We start from the raw sequence: 23,609 nt of genomic DNA, 5'->3' as shown, positions 1-23,609 counted from the left end.
CCTCTGTTATCTCTAGGGCAGTGGAGGACAAGACAGGGATGGTAGAGCTTTATAAGCCGCCTGGCTTCGCTCCATGGAGATCTCAGCTTTGGTATTTGTCTGGTAGGCACCAGTTTTCGGCTGCTTTTCTTTACCTCTCTTCTCCAATGCTTCCTCACACAGCACCAAGGTCCTTTTCAGGAAGCACTGGGAGGAACATCTTGGTTTTGAAACCATGGTCTAGCAACTGTGCCATTTTTTGGCCTCTTGGGAAACCACATTCTTGGATCACCATCATACCAATTAATTGATTTAAAGAAAAAATCAATTAAGAAAAAAAAAAACGATGCCTTAGTTGGCTGTTAGAATCCTAGGGAAATATTTTCCATTAAAAAGTGCTATAGAAGGATGCTTCATTTGTGGTAGGATAGGTAAGTGAGTATCTGGCTCTGAACACAAGTAACTGAACAGGTTCCCCTGGCTTTCAGGGCCCTGCGTGATCTCTAACTCATCTCTAACTCATCCCCCCACTCTCCGCTTCCCTCAGCCCGCTCCAGCTAAGCTGGCTTCCTTGTTCTTCAGAAGGTTAAGGGGTCATGCCTGGAGGGTCTTTGCACTTCCTGTCCTCAGTGTTTGAAATGGTCTTCCTGCAGATATCTGCATGGACCACACCTGTCTTAATTTCTTAGTGGTGTTTAACAGATATGCCTCTTGAGAAGACAAAATAAGGTATTATAATGACATGTGCAAAGAGGTGGAGATGGAAAACCAAAAGGGAAGAGCATGCTCGGTGTTTCTCAAGCTGAAAGAACTGAAGAAAAAATTCAAGCCTCGAGTTGCAGTAGCGAAGGATTCTATGGGGAAAATATTAAACCAAGCAGGAAGCATCAAAAGAAGTTGGAAGGAATACACAGAGTCATTACACAAAAAAGAATTAATCAATGTTCAACCATTTCAATAGGTGGCATACGATCAGGAACCGATGGTACTGAAGGAAGAAGTCCAAGCTGCTCTGAAGGCATTGGCGGAAACACAAGGCTCCAGGAATTGATGGAATATCAATTGAGATGTTTCGACAAACAGATGCGGTGCTGTAGGTGCTCACACTCGTCTATGCCAAGAAATATGGAAGATAGCTTCCTGGCGAACTGATTGGAAGAGATCCATATTTATGCCTAATTCCCAAGAAAGGTGATCCAACCGAATGTGTAAATTATAGAACAATATCATTAATATCACACGCAACCAAAATTCTGCTGAAGATCATTCAAAAACAGCGGGAGCAGTACATCAACAGGGAACTGCCATTAATTCAGGCTGGTTTCAGAAGAGGACGTGGAACCAGGGATATCATTGCTGATGTCAGATAGATCCTGGCTGAAAGCAGAGAATACCAGAAGGATGTTTACTTGTGTTTTATTGATTATGCAAAGGCATTTGACTGTGTGGATCATAACAAACTATGGATAACACTGCGAAGAATGGGAATTCCAGAACACTTAATTGTGCTCATGAGGAACCTTTACATAGATCAAGAGGCAGCTGTTTGGGCAGAACAAGGGGATACTGATTGGTTTAAAGTCAGGAAAGGTGTGTGTCAGGGTTGTATTCTTTCACCATACCTATTTAATCTGTATGCTGAGCAAATAGTACGAGAAGCTGGATTATATGAGGAAGAACAGGGCATCAGGGTTGGAGGAAGACTCATTAACAACCTGCGTTATGCAGATGACACAACCTTGCTTGCTAAAAGTGAAGAGGACTTGAAGCACTTACTAATGAAGATCAAAGACCACAGCCTTCAGTATGGATTACACCTCAACATAAAGAAAACAAAAATCCTCACAACTGGACCAATGAGCAACATCATGATAAATGGAGAAAAGATTGAAGTTGTCAAGGATTTCATTTTACTTGGATCCACAATCAACAGCCATGGAAGCAGCAGTCAAGAAATCAAACGATGCATTGCATTGGGTAAATCTGCTGCAAAGGACCTCTTCAAAGTGTTGAAGAGCAAAGATGTCACCTTGAAGACTAAGGTGCACCTGACCCAAGCCATGGTATTTTCAATCACATCATATGCATGTGAAAGCTGGACAATGAATAAGGAAGACCGAAGAAGAGTTGATGCCTTTGAATTGTGGTGTTGGTGAAGAATATTGGATATACCATGGACTGCCAAAAGAAGGAACAAATCTGTCTTAGAAGTACAACCAGAATGCTCCTTAGAAGCAAGGATGGTGAGACTGCGTCTTACATACTTTGGACGTATTGTCAGGAGGGATCAGTCCCTGGAGAAGGACATCATGCTTGGCAGAGTACAGGGTCGGCGGAAAAGAGGAAGACCCTCAACGAGGTGGATTGACACAGTGGCTGCAACAACGAGCTCAAGCATAACAAGGATTGTTAAGGATGGCGCAGGGCCGGACAGTGTTTCGTCCTGTTGTGCATAGGGTCGCTATGGGTCGGAACTGACTTGACAGCACCTAACAACAACAACACCACCGCCACAAGTTAGGTGGCTTTAACAAACAAATTTATTTTCTCGTGGTTTGTTGTTGTTGTTAGGTGCTGTGGAGTCGATTCCAACTCATAGCAACCATATACAACAGGGTAGAACTGCCCCACAGGGTTTCCAAGGAGCAGCTGGTGGATTCGAACTATCCACCTTTTGGTTAGCAGCCAAGCTCTTAACCACTGTGCCACCAGGGCTAGAAGTTTGAATTCAAGACACTGGCTCTAAGGGAAGGCATTCTTTCTGTCGGCTCTGGGGGAAGATCCTTGTATCTTCTCCGCTTCTGTTCCTGGGTTCCTTGGCTATCTTCAGGTGGCTTGTTATCTGTCTTCCTCAACTATGCTTCCTTCTAGGCCTGATCTGCTCTTTTATATCTCAAAAGTGATTGGCTTAAGACAAACCGTATACAAATAACAACCTTATTAACATAACAAAGAAAACCCTATTCTCAAATAGAATTACTTCCGCAGATATACCGGTGCCATCAAGTCTATTGTGACTCATGGCCACTCTATAGGACAGAGCAGAACTGTCCCATAGGGTTTCCGAGGAATGGCTGGTGGATTCGAACTGCTGACCTTTTGGTTAGCAGCCAATCTCTTAACCACTGCACTAGCAGGGGTCCATCCACAGGTATTATTTTTTAAAAAATCTGTGGCTGTTGAGTCAATTCTGACTCTTAGTGACCCTGTAGAACTGAATAGAACAGTTCCATAGAGTTTCCAAGGCATGGCTGGTGGGTTGGAACTGCTGACCTTTTGGTGAGCAGCCAAGCTCTTAACCACTGTGCCACCAAGGCCTCATCCACAGGCATAGGGGTTAGGATTTACAACACGACGTATTTTTGGGAGACACAATTCAATCCATAGTAACATCCTTGCTTCCTTCAGGTCTCTGCTCAAATGCAATGTCGTTTAATCAGACTTTCTCTGATTTTTCTTTCTACAATTGCACGTGCATAACCCCAAACACGGCATACACACACACGTGCACACACACCTCACTCTCCATTTACTAAGTTTCATTTTTCTTTGCAACATTCCGATTACATGGATTATACGTGTCTTTTTTATTTTATTGGGCTTTGGGTGAAAGTTCACAGCTCAAAGTTAATTTCTCCTTTAAAAATTGATAACACATATTGTTTTGTGACATTGATTGCAATCCCCACAATGTGACAGCACGCTCCCCCTTTCCACTCCGGGTTCCGTGTATCCATAGGTTCAGTTCCTGTCCCTTTCTGCCTTCTCATCTTGCTTTTGGGCAGGAGCTGCCCATTTGGTCTCGGATATTTGGTTGAATTAGAAGCAGGTTCCTCTCATGTGGTGTTGTTTGTTTTATAGGCCTGTCTAATCTTTGTGTTGGGAGAATTTTTGTCTGAAAAGCGGGCTTATATATGTCTTTTATGGTTGTGGCTGGACAATAAATGGAAATTGAGAATGTAGGTTCAATGAGGTTAAGATCTTGGTTTATTAAACTTATCACTCTTTGCAACCTCTGAAACATCCAGGTTTTCAATAATAATTATTGATTGAATAATTAAAAGAATAAATTGATGATGCCCCATTGACTCAGCAGGTGACAACCAGTTTGTCTGCAACAGCCACGTGCTTAGGGTTCATGAAAGTTTATAGGACGGAGAACAACGGCTATGAAATATCGTGTTCACAGAGTCCTTTTTCTTTTCAGTCTAGGATAGTTGTGCTGTGGTTTTGACCTGTCCAAAATCACCTGCATTTCCTGTCCTCGAACAGCTGGCCAGTCACACAAACCCTGTGCTGTGCTTTGCGTATATGAGATGGTTCATGTAATAAGCTAGGGTACTCAGGTTTCGAATCAGGCTGATTATTAAAGTTGGAACCTTTTATTGGGTGTTATAGGGAATTCAGGCTTAGGGCTTGGTTTTTAAGGGATAGGAGTCATGCCTTTGAATCTCAGAATTCATAAAGGGATTTACGATCTTTATAATAAATTCTTCATTTATAATGTATCCTGGCCTCTGCTTTTCCTCCTCCCTCCTGTTTTGATTTTTCTTTTTCCACTTTAGCTGCTCATTAATATGCCTACCAGAGAGAAACGTGGAAGAAAGAGGAGATGAAAACCTGATTATCACCTTCAGGTGTTGTTTTGATGCCATGTGTCCCCACCCTAATCTCCTGTTTGGATGTTTTCTGAATTACTTAGTAAGAGAATATGTCTCTTCTATCTTTCCCTTTTATTTCACCCAAGGTTGGACTTTCTATTCTTACTCCTTAGCATTTGCCAGGTAACACTAGAGTTCTCATCATGTCTCTGTTTAGAAAATTCTTCTACATATGCCTCCCAGTTTTTCCCACCATTTGTAGAAAATATTTGAGGTTTAGGGATTTGAGTCTTCTTAATTTTGAGAAGGGGGACTAACAGTATTTCTGCCTGATCACTTAGCCGAGACCACCTGGTTGGGACCTGGGGGATCCCTTATCCTTTCTTCATACTTCATGTAGGTTTTCTTAGACTGTCCATATGGTGCTCTTAAAATACAGAACACCCAGTAAACCATTTTCCCATTTACCCTGTGATATTAGAGAAACTCGCCATTTCTTGATCTCTTCACACTAAGGTGGTGCTATATTTAAGCGCTCAGCCGCTAACCGCGTTGCTTATCTTCACTCATTTTTGTAAATGTGAATACCTCTGTTCAATTTTTTTCTGCAGCAAATGTTTTATGCTAAGATGAATATTTCCTCATTTGTTGAATAAGCACAACGTTATGCCATATGCAGATAAAGAATTACTAGGGATTTTTATGTTTCAATTCATAGAAAATGGAATAAAATTACTGTGTGCTTTTTGAGCAGTGAAATCATTATCGATACCCAGTTTGTAGGAAGTGGCCAGCACTGGAAGGTGTATAGCTTTTTGATGAAAACAGAGCTTATATCTTTAGATAGGCCAAACCAGTCTTCTCAAATCATGTACCTAAAAGAAATCTTGTTCTGGTTCTAGTTTTTTTTCTCAATCATGTTTGGTATGCAACTATGAACAGGTGGTCACCTAATAAGCTGAGTCTTTGCTCAAGGCACTAAACCAATTATTCTTGAAGCTATAGAAATCCTGCCCGGTCTCATGCTCATTCCAAGAGGAACCTAATAGTATGGATCTCATAATCTGATTAAGCAATGGTTAATAAATTTTCCAGGTGTATAAGTTTTATTTTATTGGATAGAAATGTCTTTGAAGTGATTTTTATTCTCTAGGGAAAATGTGGTTTATGCTTAAGATTAAATTTTTATATTGAGATCCCACCAAAATAATTAAACATTAAATAACACTTATTTGTTATTATTAAAACATGCTTTTGTGTATTTTTAAAAATTATAGTTCTGGTTCCCCCAGGACATGTATAATTAAAATTTTCTCTTAGAGTTGAATATATATTGTTTCTCCATTGAATCTTTCTTGTTATTTAAGAATGGTCAATATAATTTGAACAAAGAGCTATTTACAAGTAGTTTGACTTTTAACGGACGTCCATTTCTGCCTGGAAGCTTCTCTGTCATTTAAACATCAAATCCTGAGGCCTTCTCAGAGCAGAGTCAGCCTTTGATTTCTGTGTGGTTTCCCTTGTGGTTTGTGTGTGTGTGTTTGTGTGTGTGTAATATTTCCGTCTTGTATGGCACTTTATCTGAATAGTCTTACCTGGCATTCAAGACCGTGCAGTTTTTAATATCGAGTGCTTTGACATAGCTGAACATAGAGCTGGTAAATAGCAAGCGCCCAGTGGATGTTTATTAAATGAGTGACTGATGTGAAATAAATTTAGGAGTATAACATTATTACAACCAATAGCAAAACCTTAATTCTTTGATCTTACATAAATAAATTTACACAATATTTAAATAAACAGTAGGGGAATAAAGTCCTAAAACATGGCATCTTCTAAATTAGTGTTATTTTGGCACATCTGATTGGAAGTGTTATGACTGACAAAATGAACACATTCTTACAACTTAGACTTTTAATTCAGTATCCAGAGCAAAAGAGATTGAAAATCATAACAACTTAAATGGATGAGTTAACGGATTATACCCTAAATAAGAGACATGGGGAGGAGGCGAGAGATTGAACTGAGCAATCAGAGTGGAGTGTCTTTTAGAATTAAGTAAAGGGGCATCCATACCGAGCAGGGACTCCTGGGGAATGAGCTAATGAAACGAGTGGCAGAAACCCTAACCAGAAGTTACTTTGAATGTCAGTAGGACTTTTTTCCTTCTTCTTCCTGTATGTATCATAAGCAGAGTTGCGACTAGAGCCTTGAATTTGAGATATGGTAATTTTTACACTCCCAGTACCCTTTCATAATCAACCAGCTAAAAGCCATCCCAGTAGGAGAGGCCCTGAAACAAATTACTGCCTTTCAGTAATGCCTAGATCTTATACTGCTGTTGTCTCCTTCTACATTGCTCCTCCTTTGCCTCTATGAGGGCAGTTCTTATACTGTGTTCTTTTTCTCTTTTGTTCCACTTAGAATATAGGATAATATACTTTCTATTTCCTGATGAAATTGAGCCCATGAGTGGATGGTTTTAACAAAGAGAAGTTTATTCTCTCACAGTCCAGTAGGCTAGAAGTCCGAACTCAGGGTGCCAGCTCCAGGGGAAGGCTTTCTCTCTCTGTCAGCTCTGAAGAAAGGTCCTTGTGATGCATCAGTCTTTCCTTGGTCTGGGAACATCTCAGCGCAGGAACCTCAGGTCCAAAGGACACGCCTTGCTCCCAGTGCTGCTTTCTTGGTGGTATGATGTCCCTTACTCTCTGCTTGCTTCCCTTCCCTTTTATCTCTTGCGAGATAAAAGGTGGTGCGGGCCACACCCCAGGGAAACTCCCTTTACCCTGGATCAGAGATGTGACCTGGTAAGGGTGTTACAATCCCACTTTAATCTTTTTAACATAAAATTGCAATCACAAAATGGAGGACCACCACAGAATACTGGAAATCATTGCCTAACCAAGTTGATACACACATTTTTGGGGGGACATAATTCAACCCATGACAGGTAGTAAACTTGGAAAAGTCAGGAGACTTAAAAAAAAAAAATCCACTGTATCCATGTACCACATTTTGTTTGTCCATTCATCTGTTGATGGGCATTTAGGCTTTTGCCACCTTTCAGCTATTGTGAATAGAGCTGCAATGAACACTGGTGTACCCATCTCTGAGTCTCTGCTTTCAGGTCTTTTGGGTATATACCTAAAAGTGAAATTGTTGGGTTATATGGTAGATTTTCTTTTTTTGAGGACCCGTCACACTGTTTTCCACAATGGCTGTACCATTTTGCATTCCCACCAGCAATGAGTAAGGGTTGCAATTTCCCCACATCCTCACCAACATTTATTATTTTGTTTTTTTTTTTTTCCTTAATCTTAGCCATCCTAGTGGGAGTGAACTGGTATCTTACCGTGGTTTTGATTTGCATCACTCTGATGGCTAATGATGCTGAACATCTTTTCATGTGTTGGGGGCCATTTGAATGTCCTCTTTGGTGAAACATCTATTCAAGTCAATGGAATACCACTCAGTCAGTAAGAGAAATGAAGTCTTGAAACATGCTACAGTGTGGATGGAGCTGGAAGACATTATGCTGAGTGAAATAGGCCAATCACAAAAGGATAAATATTATATAACTTCACTTATGTAAAAAGATGAGAAAAGGCAAATGTGTAGACAACAAAACATATTAATGGTTCCCAGGGTGAGAGGGAAGAGGAAAGTGAGGGTTAATGGTGGTGGAGATATCATATTGAATAAGGGTAGGGTTGCACAGCTGATTATTGTAATTGCTGCCAATAAATTGTACACCTGTAAAAAAGTTGAATTTGCAAAAGTTATGTGACAGATACATTTATAACAACAACAAAAACAGTAGCTGCTGAAGCAGCTTATGTACAACCAAAAACCTGATGGGATTTGGTTTCTTGGTTTGGAGGTTTAGTGTAGTGGTTTCAGTTTCATGGGTCATCCCAATCAATTGGCCTAATAACATGTTTACTGCTTCTGTTCTACCTCCTAGTTCATTGTGTAGTGGCTGAGGTCTTAAAAGCTTGCAGGTGGCCATCCAAAGCACAATAATTGGTCTCTATTCATCTGAAGCAACAGAGGAAGGAGAAGAGTCAGGAATAGGAGGAGGATAAGGAACGTGTGGTTATTTGCTTCTATACTGCATGGTGACCAGCTTCCATTACTGAATATTTTGATCAAAGATTCTATAGAAGAATCCTGATCAAAAGGGGGGGAGGGAAGTGCAGAACAGAATTTAAAATTCTCATGGACTCCAGACTTCTTGTAGCCATGAAGGTTGGATGAAACCCTGAAACCATTACCCTGAGATAATCTTTGAACCTTAAATTAAAAAATATCCCCTGAAGTCTTCTTAAAACCAAACCGTGTTTTAGCTTATCTAGTAAAAAATATCTGCCTTGAGCATTATGCTCTTTTGAGAACTATATATATGAGATCAAATTGATATCAGCAACTCAAAAGATTAGATAGGAATCTTAGGGGGAAGTGAGTCTGTATTAATCGGGGAGGGACAACTCAGAAAAGGAAGGTGTGAATTACTTGAAGAATGTAATCAATGTCACTAAATGTTACTTGTAGAAACTGTTGAATTGCTCTATGTTTTGCTGTGTATATTCTCAACAATAACAAAAGAAATTAAAATAAATAAGTGATTGAAAAAATCAATCCTTCTATCAAAGCCAGTAGATTGGAGACTGTCTTAGGTGAACGTACTTAATGGTACAGTCATCATTTTGGCCTGTCCCTGACTTAATGATGTTCAAGTATTGGCCTGGGATCCTTCATCTATCAAGTATTTAGTTTCTGAATAAGTACTTATATTGCCACTCCTTGATGTTTTAAAAATAGTCTTCAGCTGTAATCCATTTCCTAAATGTTGTTAAAGGCATCCCACTCCTTCTCTGTGGACCACCACTGCTTATGCGGTTACATCTCTGCAGCGGTGATTCTGTATTTGTGAGGCTGTTGTCAAAAACAAAGGATTCCCTGATCCCTTAGTGTCTCAGTGCAGATGAGAAACACCTGCTCTGGTGACCTACAACAGGCCAGTGGTTAGTGCCAGATACACCACCCAGGTCTGCACTCAAGAAGAAGGACCTGTATTGATCAGCTACCCCTTCTACATTTTGAAGCCTTTCATAACCCTTTCAAAATATAACTTAGCATTCTCAGAGTATAAAAAGGGTTTCTGGGGTGATAGAACTTTCCCTGGAGAATATTTCCAAAACTGAAATTGGAAGCTCCACTGGTATCCTGCTATAGTTCATGCAGTAAGCTCCTCAAACAAGCCTACTTCTTAGGATTCAGACAGTAAGGGGGTGAGGGTTAGTGAACTTATAAAGAGACACTGAGCTGTGGTTTTTGTGGTGACCACAGCAGCCAGGTTTCTGTGCTTTTATGATGTTGTTACAAAACACTATGTCCACTGTAGAAAAGTTTGGAAATTGAGAAATGTATGGAAGATGGTACACAATCCCATAATTCAGAGTTTAGCACTATTAATATTTTGTAGCATTTGCTTCCAGAGCTTCTCTGTGCACAAACAGCAGATTTGCTGCATTAGAGGATTTAACATCTAGCCGTGATATTGTGCTCACGATGGCCCCATGAAGCACTGAACAATGTTCTTTTGCTGAGACACTAGTGTGCATCACGTACACTGTAAATTGTTGTGCTCGGTGACCCTGGGGCAGCTGTGTCTCAGGAAGACCTAAACCCAACTGCTTGAAAGTTAGAGGAAGTACTATGTGCTACAAGATTATTCATGAATTTTGGGATTTGTCAAGTTCTTGAAGGGTATCAAGGGCGTATGGAGGGCTATGGTGATAGGTACACTGTGTATTTGTGTGTAATCAGATTATATATTTACTAACCTAATTTTCTTCACTTAACATCATATTATAAGCACTTTATTATTAGATGTTATTTAAAAATATGGTTTGAAATGGCCACATGATATCCCATAAATGGATCTATCTTAATTTAATATCATTGGACATTTAGGTGGTTTAGAGTTTTGTTTGCTGTTTCAGGTAATGCTGTGGTAAGCGTCCTTATCATTTTAGCTCAGAATCCTGCAAGTGAAGTAATTAGATTGATGGATATATATGTTTTTTAAGTTCTTGATACATATCACCCAGTTGCTTCTAGAAAGATTGTTCTCTCTGATATTTCTTAAGCAGTTTTGACTGTGCTACTCTCCTTATACCTTCACCGGCATTAAGTCTTATAAAAATGATTATAGCAATTTGCCAACATGATAGTTGTTGTCTTTTAATAGATAAATGGTAACTTTGGTGAAGGGTAAGACAGTACACAATACTGGGGAAACCAGCACAACTTGTCCAAGGCAAGGTCATGGAAGCTCCATAGACACATCCAACCCCCCTGAGGGACCAAATTGCTGGGCTGAGTGCTGTGGGGACCATGATCTCAGGGTACAGCTAGCTCAATTGGCAAAACATAGTTTATAAAGAAAATGTTCCATATTCTACTTTGGTGAGTAGCATCTGGGGTCTTAAAAGCTTGTGATTGGCAATTTAAGATACTCCACTGGTCCTATCCTGTCTGGAGCAATGGAGAATGACGAAAACCAAAGACATAAGGAAAGATTAATCCCAAAGGGCTAATGGACCATAGCTGCCACAGCCTCTACCAGATTAAGTCCAGCACAACTAGGTGGTGCCCGGCTACCACCACTGACTGCTCTGACAGACCTGGAAAAAAATGTAGAACAAAATTCTAACTCACAAAAAAAGAACCAGACTTACTGGCTGACAGAGACTGGAGAATCCCTGAGAGTATGGCCCCAGGACACCCTTTTACCTCAATAAGGAAGTCACCCCTGAGGGTCACCCTTCAGCCAGAGATCAGACAGGCCTGTAAAACAAAACGAGATTAAATGGGCACACCAGCCCAGGCGCAAGGACTAGAAGGCAGGAGGGGATGGGAAAGCTGGTAATAGGGAACTTAGAGTCAAGAAGGAGAGAGTGTTGAAATGTCGTGGGGTTTGTAACCGATGTCACAAAACAATATGTGTACTAACTGTTTAATGAGAAGCTAGTTTGTTCTGTAAACCTCCATCTAAAGTACAATTTAAAAAGTAGTAAATCAGTACTTAATTTGGGGCAAATCCCTTAAAAAGAAAAAAAATAGTTATTGTCTTTCTTGATACTACTTGTGTAGTTCAATATTTTTCTTTTGCTTATTAACCATTAATTCCTTTTATGATTAAATATCATTTTTTTTTTGCCTACTTTCATATTGGTTATAAATGTTATTTTTATGAATTTATAAGTGCTTTTTATATCATTGCAATTAACCTTTTCCCAGTTTCCACTGCTGCCATCCCAGTCCACGCCATTGTCATTTCCCACCTGGGTTGCTTCAGTAGCCAAAATTCTTAACCAGGCCTGCAAGCATCTCCCTGGTCTGGCCACCTCCCACCTTTCCAACTTTGCCTCTGGACCATCCTCCCTAGTCTGTGCATTGGCTTTCTTTTCCTCCTTCCCGCTGGCTGTCCCTTCCTGGTGCTTCCACACGTACTCCTGTGCCTGGCAAGCTCCGCCTTCCCCCGCCATCCCCACACACCTTTGCCTGACTTAGTCCTCCTTCTAGATAAGGAAACACATTCTCATAGCATCCTGTTCTTTTTCTTCCTTATATTGAGAACAACTCAATATTTGTTCACTTTTGCAAACAGCATTTTGGACAATTACCCCCAAAATTCAGATGGTGTAAGCAATTGACCAGAATTGTTTCTAAAGTTGTACCAAAAAACATGACCCCTCTCCACACACACACATTTGTTACGGGAGGATTAAAAAAGAAAATAAAGGTTATTCTTCATGGCTCTTGGAATGTATTATCCTCAAAGAGTAATGGCTAAAACCATGGGCTCTGGAGTTCAAGGGCTCAGCTTCGAATCCTGGTCATATCTTTTACGAGATGTCTAGTCTTGGACAAGTTACTTCACCGCTCAGTGCTTCACTGCCCTCCTCTATAAAATGACATTACTGATAAGACCTGCATCTTGTGATTAGCGTGACTACTATATGAAGTAATTCATGAGGTGCCTAGCACACAGCCTGGCACATGGTCAGTGCTCTATAAATGTTTGTCACTATCCTCTTTTTTTTATCTTCGTTTCCATCCTCTTCATCTTTGAAGTTTATTAAGTGCCCACTCTACAGAGCACAGAGCTAGATGGTATCTGGATATCTGTTTTCTTTCTAGGGAATTGCTCTGCTGGTTTTGAAGTGTTCCCTTTCAGGTAACGAGTTACTTTTGATTATAGTTTGAGGCCGTCTTCCTGTCATTCTTTTGTTTTCAGAATTCTAGTGAGTGATTCCTGTAAGAAAACATAACTTATCTCTCATTCTTTTGTGTGGTATAACTTTTTGAGTATTAACACTCAGATCTTTTTTTTTTCTCTGACAGCTGGCTAACTTCCCCAGACTCTGTGAGGAAACAGAAAGGATTGTTGCTAACCACATTCGCGAGCGAGAAGGGAAGACAAAGGACCAGGTGAGGAGAGGCCCCACCTGGTAGACAGGTGGTCCTTGTGGGAAGAAAAAGGTCTCTCTGAGGATATCTGGTGGTATCCAACAGGTGGCTTGTTCCTTGGTGGGAAAAAAAATAGCTGAGTACACAGGACAATGTGTTTACTTGTTAGTTATACATACATGTGTCACTACACTGAAGTCCCTGGGTGGTGCAACAGATGATATACTCGGTGATAAACAGAAGGTTGGAGGCTTGAATCTACCCAGAGATGCCTCAGAAGAAAAGCCTGGCAATCTGCTTCTGAAAAATCAGCCATTGAAACCCCTATGGAGCACAGTTGTACTCAGACACACATGGGGTTGTCACGAGTCGGAATCAACTGGATAGCAACTGATTTTTGGTTGGTTACTATACGAATGTCTTATGTATGCTATAAAATGTAAACAAATATAAAGACTTTAGAAGGACGAAATGTACGAAACAAACAACATAGAAGTTGTGTAATTTTTCCCGCAGTGCTCCGTGATCATCATGTTTACCCCCACCCAGCAATGGACACAGCACATGTGGAAAACCGCTAATCCAGAAACGCACCACACTTGGTCTTTAAGACACATTTGGTCTTTTGCCAGGTCAACAACGGGCTTCAGGATATTCATAAACTCCTAAAATGTTATGCAAGGTGTTCAGTGTTTTAATTTTTTTCTCAGGAGAATGGTCACAGCTTTTCCATGCAATCTGTGATTGGAAAAAATAAGATTAAGAACTGGTCTTTCAAACAGTTCTAACTATTTTGTAAATGTGTATGGTTTGTAGCAGTTGTCAGTTGTCTTGAAATTGTCTAATACTGGTAATCCTAGTTCTGTGAATTGGAAAAATTATTTTTCAAGTGAGGATAATTCATGAAAAAAAAGTTGAGTACTACATGAAAATAATAAAAGGTCCTTAAATTTAAATGTATTTTTTTTTCTGAGTTACTTAGAAAAGATTATAATAGGAAGTACAAAGGATTAAAAAGTACTCCTAAATTCCATCACGTGGCTTCAAGTGTGACATTGTGGTGAGAACGCTGGCTTTAGACCACGTGTTCTCCACAAAGTACCACCATGTTCTTGGGCAGATCACAACGTCTTTGGACTGTTGTATTCTCCTGCAGAATGTTGGGGTTTTGGTCTGTATGGTCTCTGAAAGCCTCAGTAAGTTAGCATTCAAAGATTTTGTGATTCCCCGAGAAGTTGGAAAGCAGGGAGCGAGATGGGGAAAAGGAGGAAGATAAAATCAAAGGAAGAGATAGAAACAAGCCATGGGGAGAGACTGTGTGTGTGTGTGTGTGTGTGTGTGTGTGGTGTCTGTGTGAGGTGTGTGTGTGCATGAGCTGTCGGTGTGTGTGTGAGGTGTCTCTGTGTGTGTGAGGTGTCTCTGTGTGTGATGTGTCTGTGTGTGTGAGCTGTTTGTGTGTGTGAGGTGTGTGTGTGAGGTGTCTGTGTGTGTGTGAGGTGCCTGTGTGTGTGTGAGGTGTTTGTGTATGTGTGAGGTGTATGAGGTGTGTGTGTGAGATGTGTGAGATATGTATATATATGTGTGTGAGGTGTATGTGCGTGAGGTGTCTGTGTGTGAGGTGTGTGTGTGAGGTGTGTGTGTGTGAGGCATTTGCGTGATGTGTGTGTGTGAGGTGTGTGTGTGTGTGAGGTGTGTGTGTGTGAGGCGTTTGCGTGATGTGTGTGTGCGAGGTGTGTGTGTGGTGTGTGTGTGAGGTGTCTATGTGAGATGTGTGTGTGAGAGGTGTGTGTGAGGTGTGTGTGTGTGAGGGCTGTGTGTGAGGGGTGTGTGTGTGAGGTGTTTGTGTGATGTGTGTGTGTGAGGTGTGGTGTGTGTGTGTGTGGTGTGTGAGGTGTGGTGTGTGTGTGAGGTGTGTGTATGTGTGATGCCCCGGGCCAGAGGTTTCCCCACCCACCTGCTGGACTGAGAAGACTTAAATTCTGCTGTCAGCTATACTCCTGACCTAAAGTAAATACGCTAGCCATTTCAATTTAGTGTCTTTATAAAATTCATGCTATAATATATCCTACTTAACTCTTAGGGATTCTATGTAAAAACAATATTGAGTAAACAGTGCAATTATTATTTTAACTATTTTGCGATCATATGTAAGTCACTTGGTAGCTTCTGCATGTTTCATGTACCAGAGGTTTTATTTTAACAAAATGATGTACTCAGACTTGGCATTGTGGTTAAGACTGTGGGCTCTGGCCTCAGGCTACTTGGGTTTGAATCCAAGTTCTACCATACGTTTTCTGTGTAGCCTTAGAAAAGTTACTTGACATCTTACCACCTTAATTTACTCATCTAAAAGTGGGGCGATAATGATAGTTAAGTCATGGGCATTTTGTGAGGATAAAATTAATTTAAGCACAGCTCTTAGTTTTTAACGTTAGTTATTTTTGTTGTTATTCCCATGCATCCGAAGAGCTATAACACAGTAGAAATGTGGAAGAAATGTCTTTCTTCATTTCACAGAAAATTGTCTTCCATCTGCAATTCTGATGCAGTGATTAATTCATTCCCCAGGTGGGGACGGGGCAGGTGTGTTCTTCCTAAATGACACTCTTAGGCACCTAGTGTGGCAGTCACCAGCTGTAGAAGCTGGTAGAGGCCACCTCTCATACGTTCCTGTCAGGCATGGAAAAAAATGCATATTTTTGATAACGTGAATATGGCAGTTGGGCTAGAAACTCACATTAGATTTCTGAACTTTGTGCTGCCATGGGCATTTTTGAAGTAGCTACTCAGAGAGAACTCCATTTTTTCAGGCCTCTTCACTGGAACAGCTTTGTGGCAATTTTGCAGCTTTTTTTTTTTTTTTAATAGAGTGATTACCAGCCTCTCATTTGGAAGCTTTATGGGAACAAATCTTAAAAATTAAAAATACAGAAAACAAGTCTGGGAGCTTTTTCCTTTTTCTTTTTTTGCTGTAACTTATTTTTAATAATTGTATTGCCTTTCTTTTCCATGTAGAAAGATAATAACAGAAAGACTTATAAGGGAACCCATGCTTCTATTTCAATATTTTGAACAAAGCAGTCTATGGAGTCTTCAATATTTTTTTTAGAAAACCACCCACATAAATTACAAAAAAGAGTTTGCTTCTTCTTAAGGCTCATTTAAAGAGCCTCCAAAATGTAAGGAAATGCATGACAATTAGTCTATGATTCCTGTAATACGGTGAGATTCATTTAAGATCAGACCGCCAGTAAAAGTTTTACAGCCCAGCAGGAGCACAAAACCTAGGTTAGCTGGTCCTGATAACAGCGGTGTCAGCATGCGGCAACAGGAACTGCCTTCTGCAGCATACTGCTTCTCTTCTGAGATTTTGACGACTTTAATGAGGATTCTTCCCCAATAAGCTTCCTGAGATAGACTCAACCCCTTCTTGCCCCCAGTCCGGATTTTACTCTTAGCTCTAGGCCACTTGATAGCTGGTTCCAGAGACCTGGTGGAAGATGGGAAGGAGGTACCCCGCAGAAAAGGGGGTGTAGGCCATGTCTGCATGCATAAGAAGAGAGAGACAGGGAAATGCTCGATATAAAATATCTAAGAAGCTTGTACGTCTGATTTTTGTCACTCAGCAAGTACTGCTTCCTTTTTAAAAAATTTTTATTGTGTTTTAGGTGGAAGTATACAGCACAAATTGTTTTTAAAATAATATACATCAAGATGTGAAAAATACACAGAGCAGATATATAATGGTACTATAATCTACAAATTCTGTTCTGTCTTGAATGGTATTTTTTTAAATTTTACTGTGTTTTACATGAAAGTGTACAGTGCAAATTAGTTTTTCATTAAAAAATTTTATACATAAATTCTTTTGTGACATTGGTTGCAGTCCTGGCAATGTGTCAGCGCTCTCCCCCCGCCCCCCTTTCCCTTTCTACCCTGGGCTCTACTTGTCCGTTTGTCCAGTTTTCCTGTCCCTTCCTGCCTTCTTGTCTTTGCTTTTGGGAAGGTGTTGCCCATTTGGTCTTGTATACTTGATTGATATAAGAAGCACATTCCTCATGTGTTATTGTTTGTTTTATAGACCTGTCTAATCTTTGGTGAAAGGTGAGCTTCAGGAGAGGCTTCAGGTCTAAGTTAGCAGGATGTGCAGGGCCACAGTACAGGGGTTCCTCCGATCTCTGTCAGACAAGTAAGTCTAGTCTTTTTTGTGAACTTAAATTTTGTTCTACATTTTTCTCCAACTCTGTCCCACCGTCTTTTGTGATCCCTGTCAGAGCTGTCGGTGGTGGTAGCCACCTGCCATCTAGTTCTGAGCTCAGGCTTGTGGAGGCTGTGATTCATGTGGTCCGTTAGTCCTTTGGACTAATATTTTTCTTATGTCTTTGGTTTTCCTCATCCTCCTTTGCTTCAAATATGGTGAGACCGATAGATGTATCTTAGATGGCCACTCGCAAGCTTTTAAGACCCCAGATGCTACTCACCAGAGTAGGATATAGAACATTTTCTTTATGAACTATGTTATTATGCCAGTTGACCTAGATGTTCCCCAAGATCATGGTCCCCAGACCTCAGCCCCAGTTACTCAGTCAAGGTGTTTGGATGTGTCTAGGAAGCTTCTATGACTTTGCCTTGTTCAGGTTGTGCTGACTTCTCCTATATTGTGTGTTGTCTTTCCCTTCACCAAAGTTAACACTTGTCTACTATCTAGTTAGTGATTTCCCCTCCCCAAACCTCCCTTGCTTGGTAACCATCAAAGATTGTTTCTTTCTGTGTGTAAACCTTTTCTTGGGCATTTATAATAGTGGTCTTATACAATATTTGTCTTTTGTGATTAACTTGCTTCAGTCAGCATAATGCCCTCCAGATTCATCCACGTTGTGTGATGCCTCATGGCTTCATCATTGTTCTTTAACATTGCATAGTATTCCATTGTGTGTATCGTACCATAATTTGTTTATCCATTATCTGTTGATGGGCACTTAGGTTACTTCCATCTTTTTGCTTTTGTGAACGATGCTGCAATGAACGTGGGTGTGCATATGTCTATTCGTGTGACGGCTCCTATTTCTCTAGGATATATTCCTAGAATTGGGATCGTATGGTATTTCTATTTCTAACTTGTTACAGAGGTGCCGTATCATTTTCCATAATGGCTGTACCATTTTGCGTTCCCATCGGTAGTGTATAAGAGTTCCAATCTTCCCACAACCCTCCAACATTTGTTATTTTTTTTTTTTATTAGTACCACTAATGTTGGAGTGAGATGGCATCTCATTGTAGTTTTGATTTGCATTTCTATAATGGCTAATGATTGTGAGCAGTTCCTCGTGTCTTTTAGCTGCCTGAATGTGTTCTTTGGTGAAGTGTCTGTTCATATCTTTTCCCACTTTTTAATGGGGTTGTTTGTCCTTTTGTTGTTGAGGTGTTGAAGTATTCTATAATGATATTAGAAATTAGACCCTTGTCAGATATGTTGGAGCCAATTTTTTTTCCCCAGTCTATGGGTTCTCTCTTTACTCTTTTGGTGAAGTCTTTTGATGAGCAATAAGTGTTCAATCTTTAGGCACTCCCAATTACCTAGTTTATCTTCTGGTGTTTGTGCTTTGTTAGTTATGGTTTGTATTGTATTTATGCCATGTATTAGGGCCGCTAGCATCGTCCCCATTGTTTCTTTCATGAACTTTATCATTTTAGGTTTTATATTTACATCTTTGATCCATTTTGAGTTAGTTTTGTATATGGTGTGAGGTATGAGTCCTGTTTCCTTTTTTTTATACATGGACACCAAGTTTTTCCAGCTCCATTTGTTAAAAAGCCTGTCTTTTCCCATTTAACGGACTTTGATCCTTTGTTAAAGATCAGCTGACCATTGTTGGATGGATTTACATCAGGGTTCTCTGTTCTGTTCTACTGGTCTATGTGTCTGTTGTTGTACTAGTATCAGGCTGTTTCAACTAGCGTGGCTGTATAGTAGATTCTGAGGCCTCCTACTTTGTTCTTTTTCTTCAATAATGGTTTGCTTATGCATTATATAAAGTTTTCTTTTCATATAAAGTTAGTGACTAGTTTTTCAAGCTCTTTAAAGAATACTGTTGGTATGTGGATTAGGATTGCATTATATCTGTAAATAGGTGTTTTCACAATGTTGGGTCTTCCTATCCATGAGCATGGTGTGGTTTTCTATTTATGCAAGTCTCTTCTGGTTTCTTGCAGTAGTGTTTTGTAGTTGTCTTTGTAAAGGTCTTCTATGTCCCTAGTTATATCTATTCCTAAGTATTTTATCTTCTTAGGGGCTGTTATAAATGTTACTGTTTTCCTGATTTTGTTTTCCAAGTTCTCTTCGTTGGTGCATGGGAGTTCAACTGATTTTTGTATGTTTATCTTGTATCCTGCTAGTTTGCTGAATCTTTCTATTAGTTCCAGTAGTTTTCTTGTGGAATCTTTGGAGTTCTGTGTGTATAGGGTCATATCATCTGCAAATAGAGATAGTTTTACTTCTTCCTTTCCAGTTTGGATGTGCTTTATGTTTTTTTTTTGTTATTAGAGCATTACTGATCTAGCTAAAACTTCCAGCACAATGTTAAATAGGACTGGTGATAAAGGTATTCTTGCCTTGCTTCTGTTCTTAGGGGGAGTGCTTTTAGCCTCTCTCCATGGAGAGTGATGTTAGCTGTTGTTTTTGTGCAGATGCCCTTTATTATATTGAGGAATTTCCTGTCTATTCCTATTTTACTGAGAATTTTTATCATGAACAGGGGTGTTCTTGTTGTTGTTAGGTGCCGTCCAGTTCCTACTCATAGGAACCCTGTGTACAACAAAATGAAACACTGCCCGGTCCTGCGCCATCCTCATGATCATGGTTATGCTTGAGATGATTGTTGCAGCCACTGTGTCAGTCCATCTTCTTGAGGGTCTCCCTCTTTTTCACTGATCCTCTACTTTGCCAAGCGTGATGTCCTTTTCCAGGGACTGATCCCTCCTGATAACAAGGCCAAAGTACGTGAGATGTAGTCTCACCATCCTTGCTTCTAAAGAACATTCTGTTTGTACTTCCTCCAAGACAGATTTGTTCCTTCTTTTGGCAGTCCATGGTATATTCAATATTCTTCGCCAATACCACAAGTCAAAGGCATCAATTCTTTTTCAGTCTTCCTATTCATTGCCCAGCTTTCGCATGCATATGAAGTGATTGAAAACACAGTGGCTTGGGTCAGGCACACTTTAGTCTCCAAAGTAACATCTTTATTTTTTAACACATTAAAGGGGTCTTTTGCACCAGATTTGCTCAATTCAGTGCACCTTTACATTTCTTGACTGCTGCCTCCATGGGTGTTGATTGTGGATGCAAGTAAAATGAAATCCTTGACAACGTCAATCTTTTCTCTGTTTATCATGTTGTTGCTTATTGATCCAGTTCTGAGGATTTTTGTTTTCTTTATGTTGAGGTGTAATCCATACTGAAGGCTGTGGTCTTTAAGCCCTCTTGAGTTTCAGCAAGCAAGGCTATGTCATCTGTGTAACACAGGCTGTTAATGAGTCCTCCTCTAATCCTGATGCCTTGTTCTTCTTCATATAGTCCATTTTCTCAGGTTATTTGCTCAGCATACAGATTGAATAAGTATAGTGGAAGGGTACAACCTTGAGCACACTTTTCCTGACTTTAAACCATACAGTATCCCCTTGTTCTGTTTGAATGACTACCCCTTGACCTATGTACAGGTTCTTCATGAGCACAACTAAGGCTTTTGGAATTCCCATTCTTCGCAATGTTATCCATAATTTGTTATGATCCACACAGTCAAATGCCTTTGCATAGTCAATAAAACACAAATAAGCATCTTTCTGGTAGTCTCTGCTTTCAGATATGGTCCATATGACATCAGCTATGATATTCCTGGTTCTGCATCCTCTTCTGAATTTGGCTTGAATTTCTGGCAGTTCCCTGTTGATATACTACTGCAGCTGCTTTTGAATGATCTTCAGCAAAATTTTAGTTCCATGTGATATTAATGATATAGTTCGATTATTTCTTCATTCAGTTGGATCACCTTTCTTGGAAATAGGCATAAATATCATTTCTTCCAGTCAGTTGGCCAGGTAGTTGTCTTCTAAATTTCTTGACACAGATTAGTGAGCACTTCTAGTGCTGCATCTGTTTGTTGAAAAATCTCAATTGTTACTCCATCAATTCCTGGAGCCTCGTTTTTCTCCAATGCCTTCAGTGGTGCTTGGTTCATGATTATATGCTACCTCCTGAAATGGTTGAACATCGACCAGTTCTTTTTGCTCTAGTAACTCTTTATTCCTTCTGTCTTCTTTTGATACTTCCTGCATCATTTAATATTTCCCCTGTAGAATCTTCCAGTATTGCAACTTGAGGCTTGAATATTTTCTTCAGTTCTTTCAGCTTGAGGAATGCCTAGCATATTCTTCTCTTTCGGTTTTCTATCTCCAGGTCTTTGCACATATCGTCATGATACTTTTCTTTGCCTTCTCGAGCCAATCTTTGAAATCTGTTCAGCTCTTTGACTTCAATATTTCTTCCTTTCACTTTAGCTACTCAACATTCAAGAACTATTTTCAGGGTCTCTTCTGACATTCAATTTTGGTCTTTTCTTTCATTCCTGTCTTTTTAATGATCTCTTTCTTTCTTTGTGTATGATGTCCTTGATGTCATTCCACAACTCATCTGGTCTTCTGTCATTAGTGGGTGTTGGACTTTATCAAATGCCTTTTCTGCATCTATTTAGATGGTCATGTGATTCTTTTGTTATGTGGTGGATTATGTTGATTGATTTTCTTATGTTGAACCATCTTTGCATACCCGGTATGAATACCCCTTTGTCATGGTTTATTGTATTTCTGATATGATGCTGAATTCTATTGGCTAGAATGTTGTTTAGAATTTTTGCATCTATATTTATGAGAGATATTGGCCCATAATTTGTTTTTTTTTGTTTTTTTTTTTGGTGGTGTCTTTGCCTGGCTTCATAGACTGAATTCAGGAGTACTCCTTCCTTTCTATGCTCTGAAAAAGTTTGAGGAGTACTGGTATGAGCTTTTCTCTGCATGTTTGGTAGCTTTTCTCTGCATGTTCAGGCCACTGCTTTACTTTGTTGGGAATTTTTTTTATTACCTCATCAATCTCTTCTCTTGTAATGTTCTGTTCAGATTTCATTCTCAGCTTGTGTTAGTTTAGGTAGATAGTGTGTTTCTAGAAATTTGTCCGTTGGAGTACATTTTTTAAATAGAATTCTGTTATGGTCCTTTTTATTTCAGTCGAGTGTATTGTAATGTGCCCCATCTCATTTCTTATTTGGGTTATTTACTTCTCTCCTAATTTTCTTTTGTCATTTTGGCCAGTGGTTTGTCGATTTTGTTGATATTTTCAAAGAATCAACTTTTGGTCTTGATTCTTTCTGTTGATTTTCTGTTCTCTATTTCATTTATTTCTGCTCTGATCTTTATTTCCTTTATTCTGGTGCCTGTGGGCTTCTTTCGCTGTTGTTTCTATTTGTTCGAGTTGTAGGGCTAACATTTTAAGTTTGATGTGTTCTTTTTTGATGTGTGTGTTTATTGCTCTAAGTTGACCTCTGGGCACTGCCTTTTCCATGATCCAAAGGTTTTGGTATGATGTATTTTCACCCTCTTTTGATTCTAGGAATTTTTGTGTGTGTGTGTTGTAATCTTTTCTTTCTTTTTTTTTTTTTTTAATTGTGTTTTAGGTGAAAGTTTGCAGAGAAAATTAGTTTCTTATTAAACAGTTAATACACAAATTGGTTTGTGACGTTGGTTGCCAACACTGTGATACGTCGTAACTTTCCCCTTTTCCATCCCAGATTCCCAGTTTCTGTTCACCCAGTTTTCCTGTCCCTTTCTGCCTTCTCATTTTGCTTTCAGGCTGATGTGCCCTTTAGTCTCATATAAATGATTGAACTATGAACCACTACCCTTAACGTGTGTTATTTTTGGCCCTATAGACCTGTCTGATCTTTGGCCGGAGGGTAAACCTCAGGAGTGACTTTAGTACTGAGTTAACAGGGGGCTGGGGGCCATACTCTCAGGGTTTTTCCAGTCTTTGTCAGACCAGCAAGCCTAGGTTTTTTTGGTGAATTTTAATTTCGTTCTACATTTTTCTCCAGCTCTGCCCAGGACTCTCTATTGTGATCCCTGCCATGTCAATAGTGGTAACCAGGAACGTTCTAGTTGTTCTGGACTCAGTCTGGGGGATGTTGTAGTAGTTGTGGTCCATTAGTTATTTGAACTAACCTTTCCCTGTGTCTTTGGTCTTCTTCATTCTCCTTTGCTCTAGCGGGATGGGACCAGTAGATGTGTCTTAGATGGCCGCTTGCAGGCTTTTAAGACCCCAGTTGCTATTCACCACAGTTGGATATAAAACATTTTCTTTATAGACCACTTATCTACTATCTAGTTAGTGTTTTTCCCTCCCCACCCCTTCCCTCCCTTGTAACCATCAAAGATCGTTTCTTTCTGTGTGTAAACCTTTTCTTGGGCTTTTATTATAGTGGTCTCATATAGTATTTGTCCTTT

The 23,609-nt window shown here is 39.8% G+C and overlaps 1 protein-coding gene across 8 annotated transcripts in view; it reads left to right on the top strand.

Annotated features, from left to right (window-relative positions):
• DNM3 (dynamin 3) overlaps window positions 1-23,609 on the top strand; it is a 735,481-nt gene that overhangs the window by 280,806 nt on the left and 431,066 nt on the right. For all 8 annotated transcript variants that reach the window (XR_007516879.1, XM_049881209.1, XM_049881210.1 and 5 more), the window contains exon 11: window positions 12,993-13,079. Coding sequence is in view for 7 of the 8 variants with exons in the window: in XM_049881209.1 (XP_049737166.1) it covers window positions 12,993-13,079 (87 nt within the window). In the remaining variant the exon portion in view is untranslated. The remainder of the gene's footprint in view (window positions 1-12,992; window positions 13,080-23,609) is intronic.

This window comes from Elephas maximus, chromosome 3 (assembly GCF_024166365.1).
Source record: "Elephas maximus indicus isolate mEleMax1 chromosome 3, mEleMax1 primary haplotype, whole genome shotgun sequence".
NCBI classification, from domain to species: Eukaryota; Metazoa; Chordata; class Mammalia; order Proboscidea; family Elephantidae; genus Elephas; species Elephas maximus.
The sequence above is the reverse complement of the archived record's forward strand: the minus strand, read 5'-3'. Positions and strand labels throughout refer to the sequence as shown.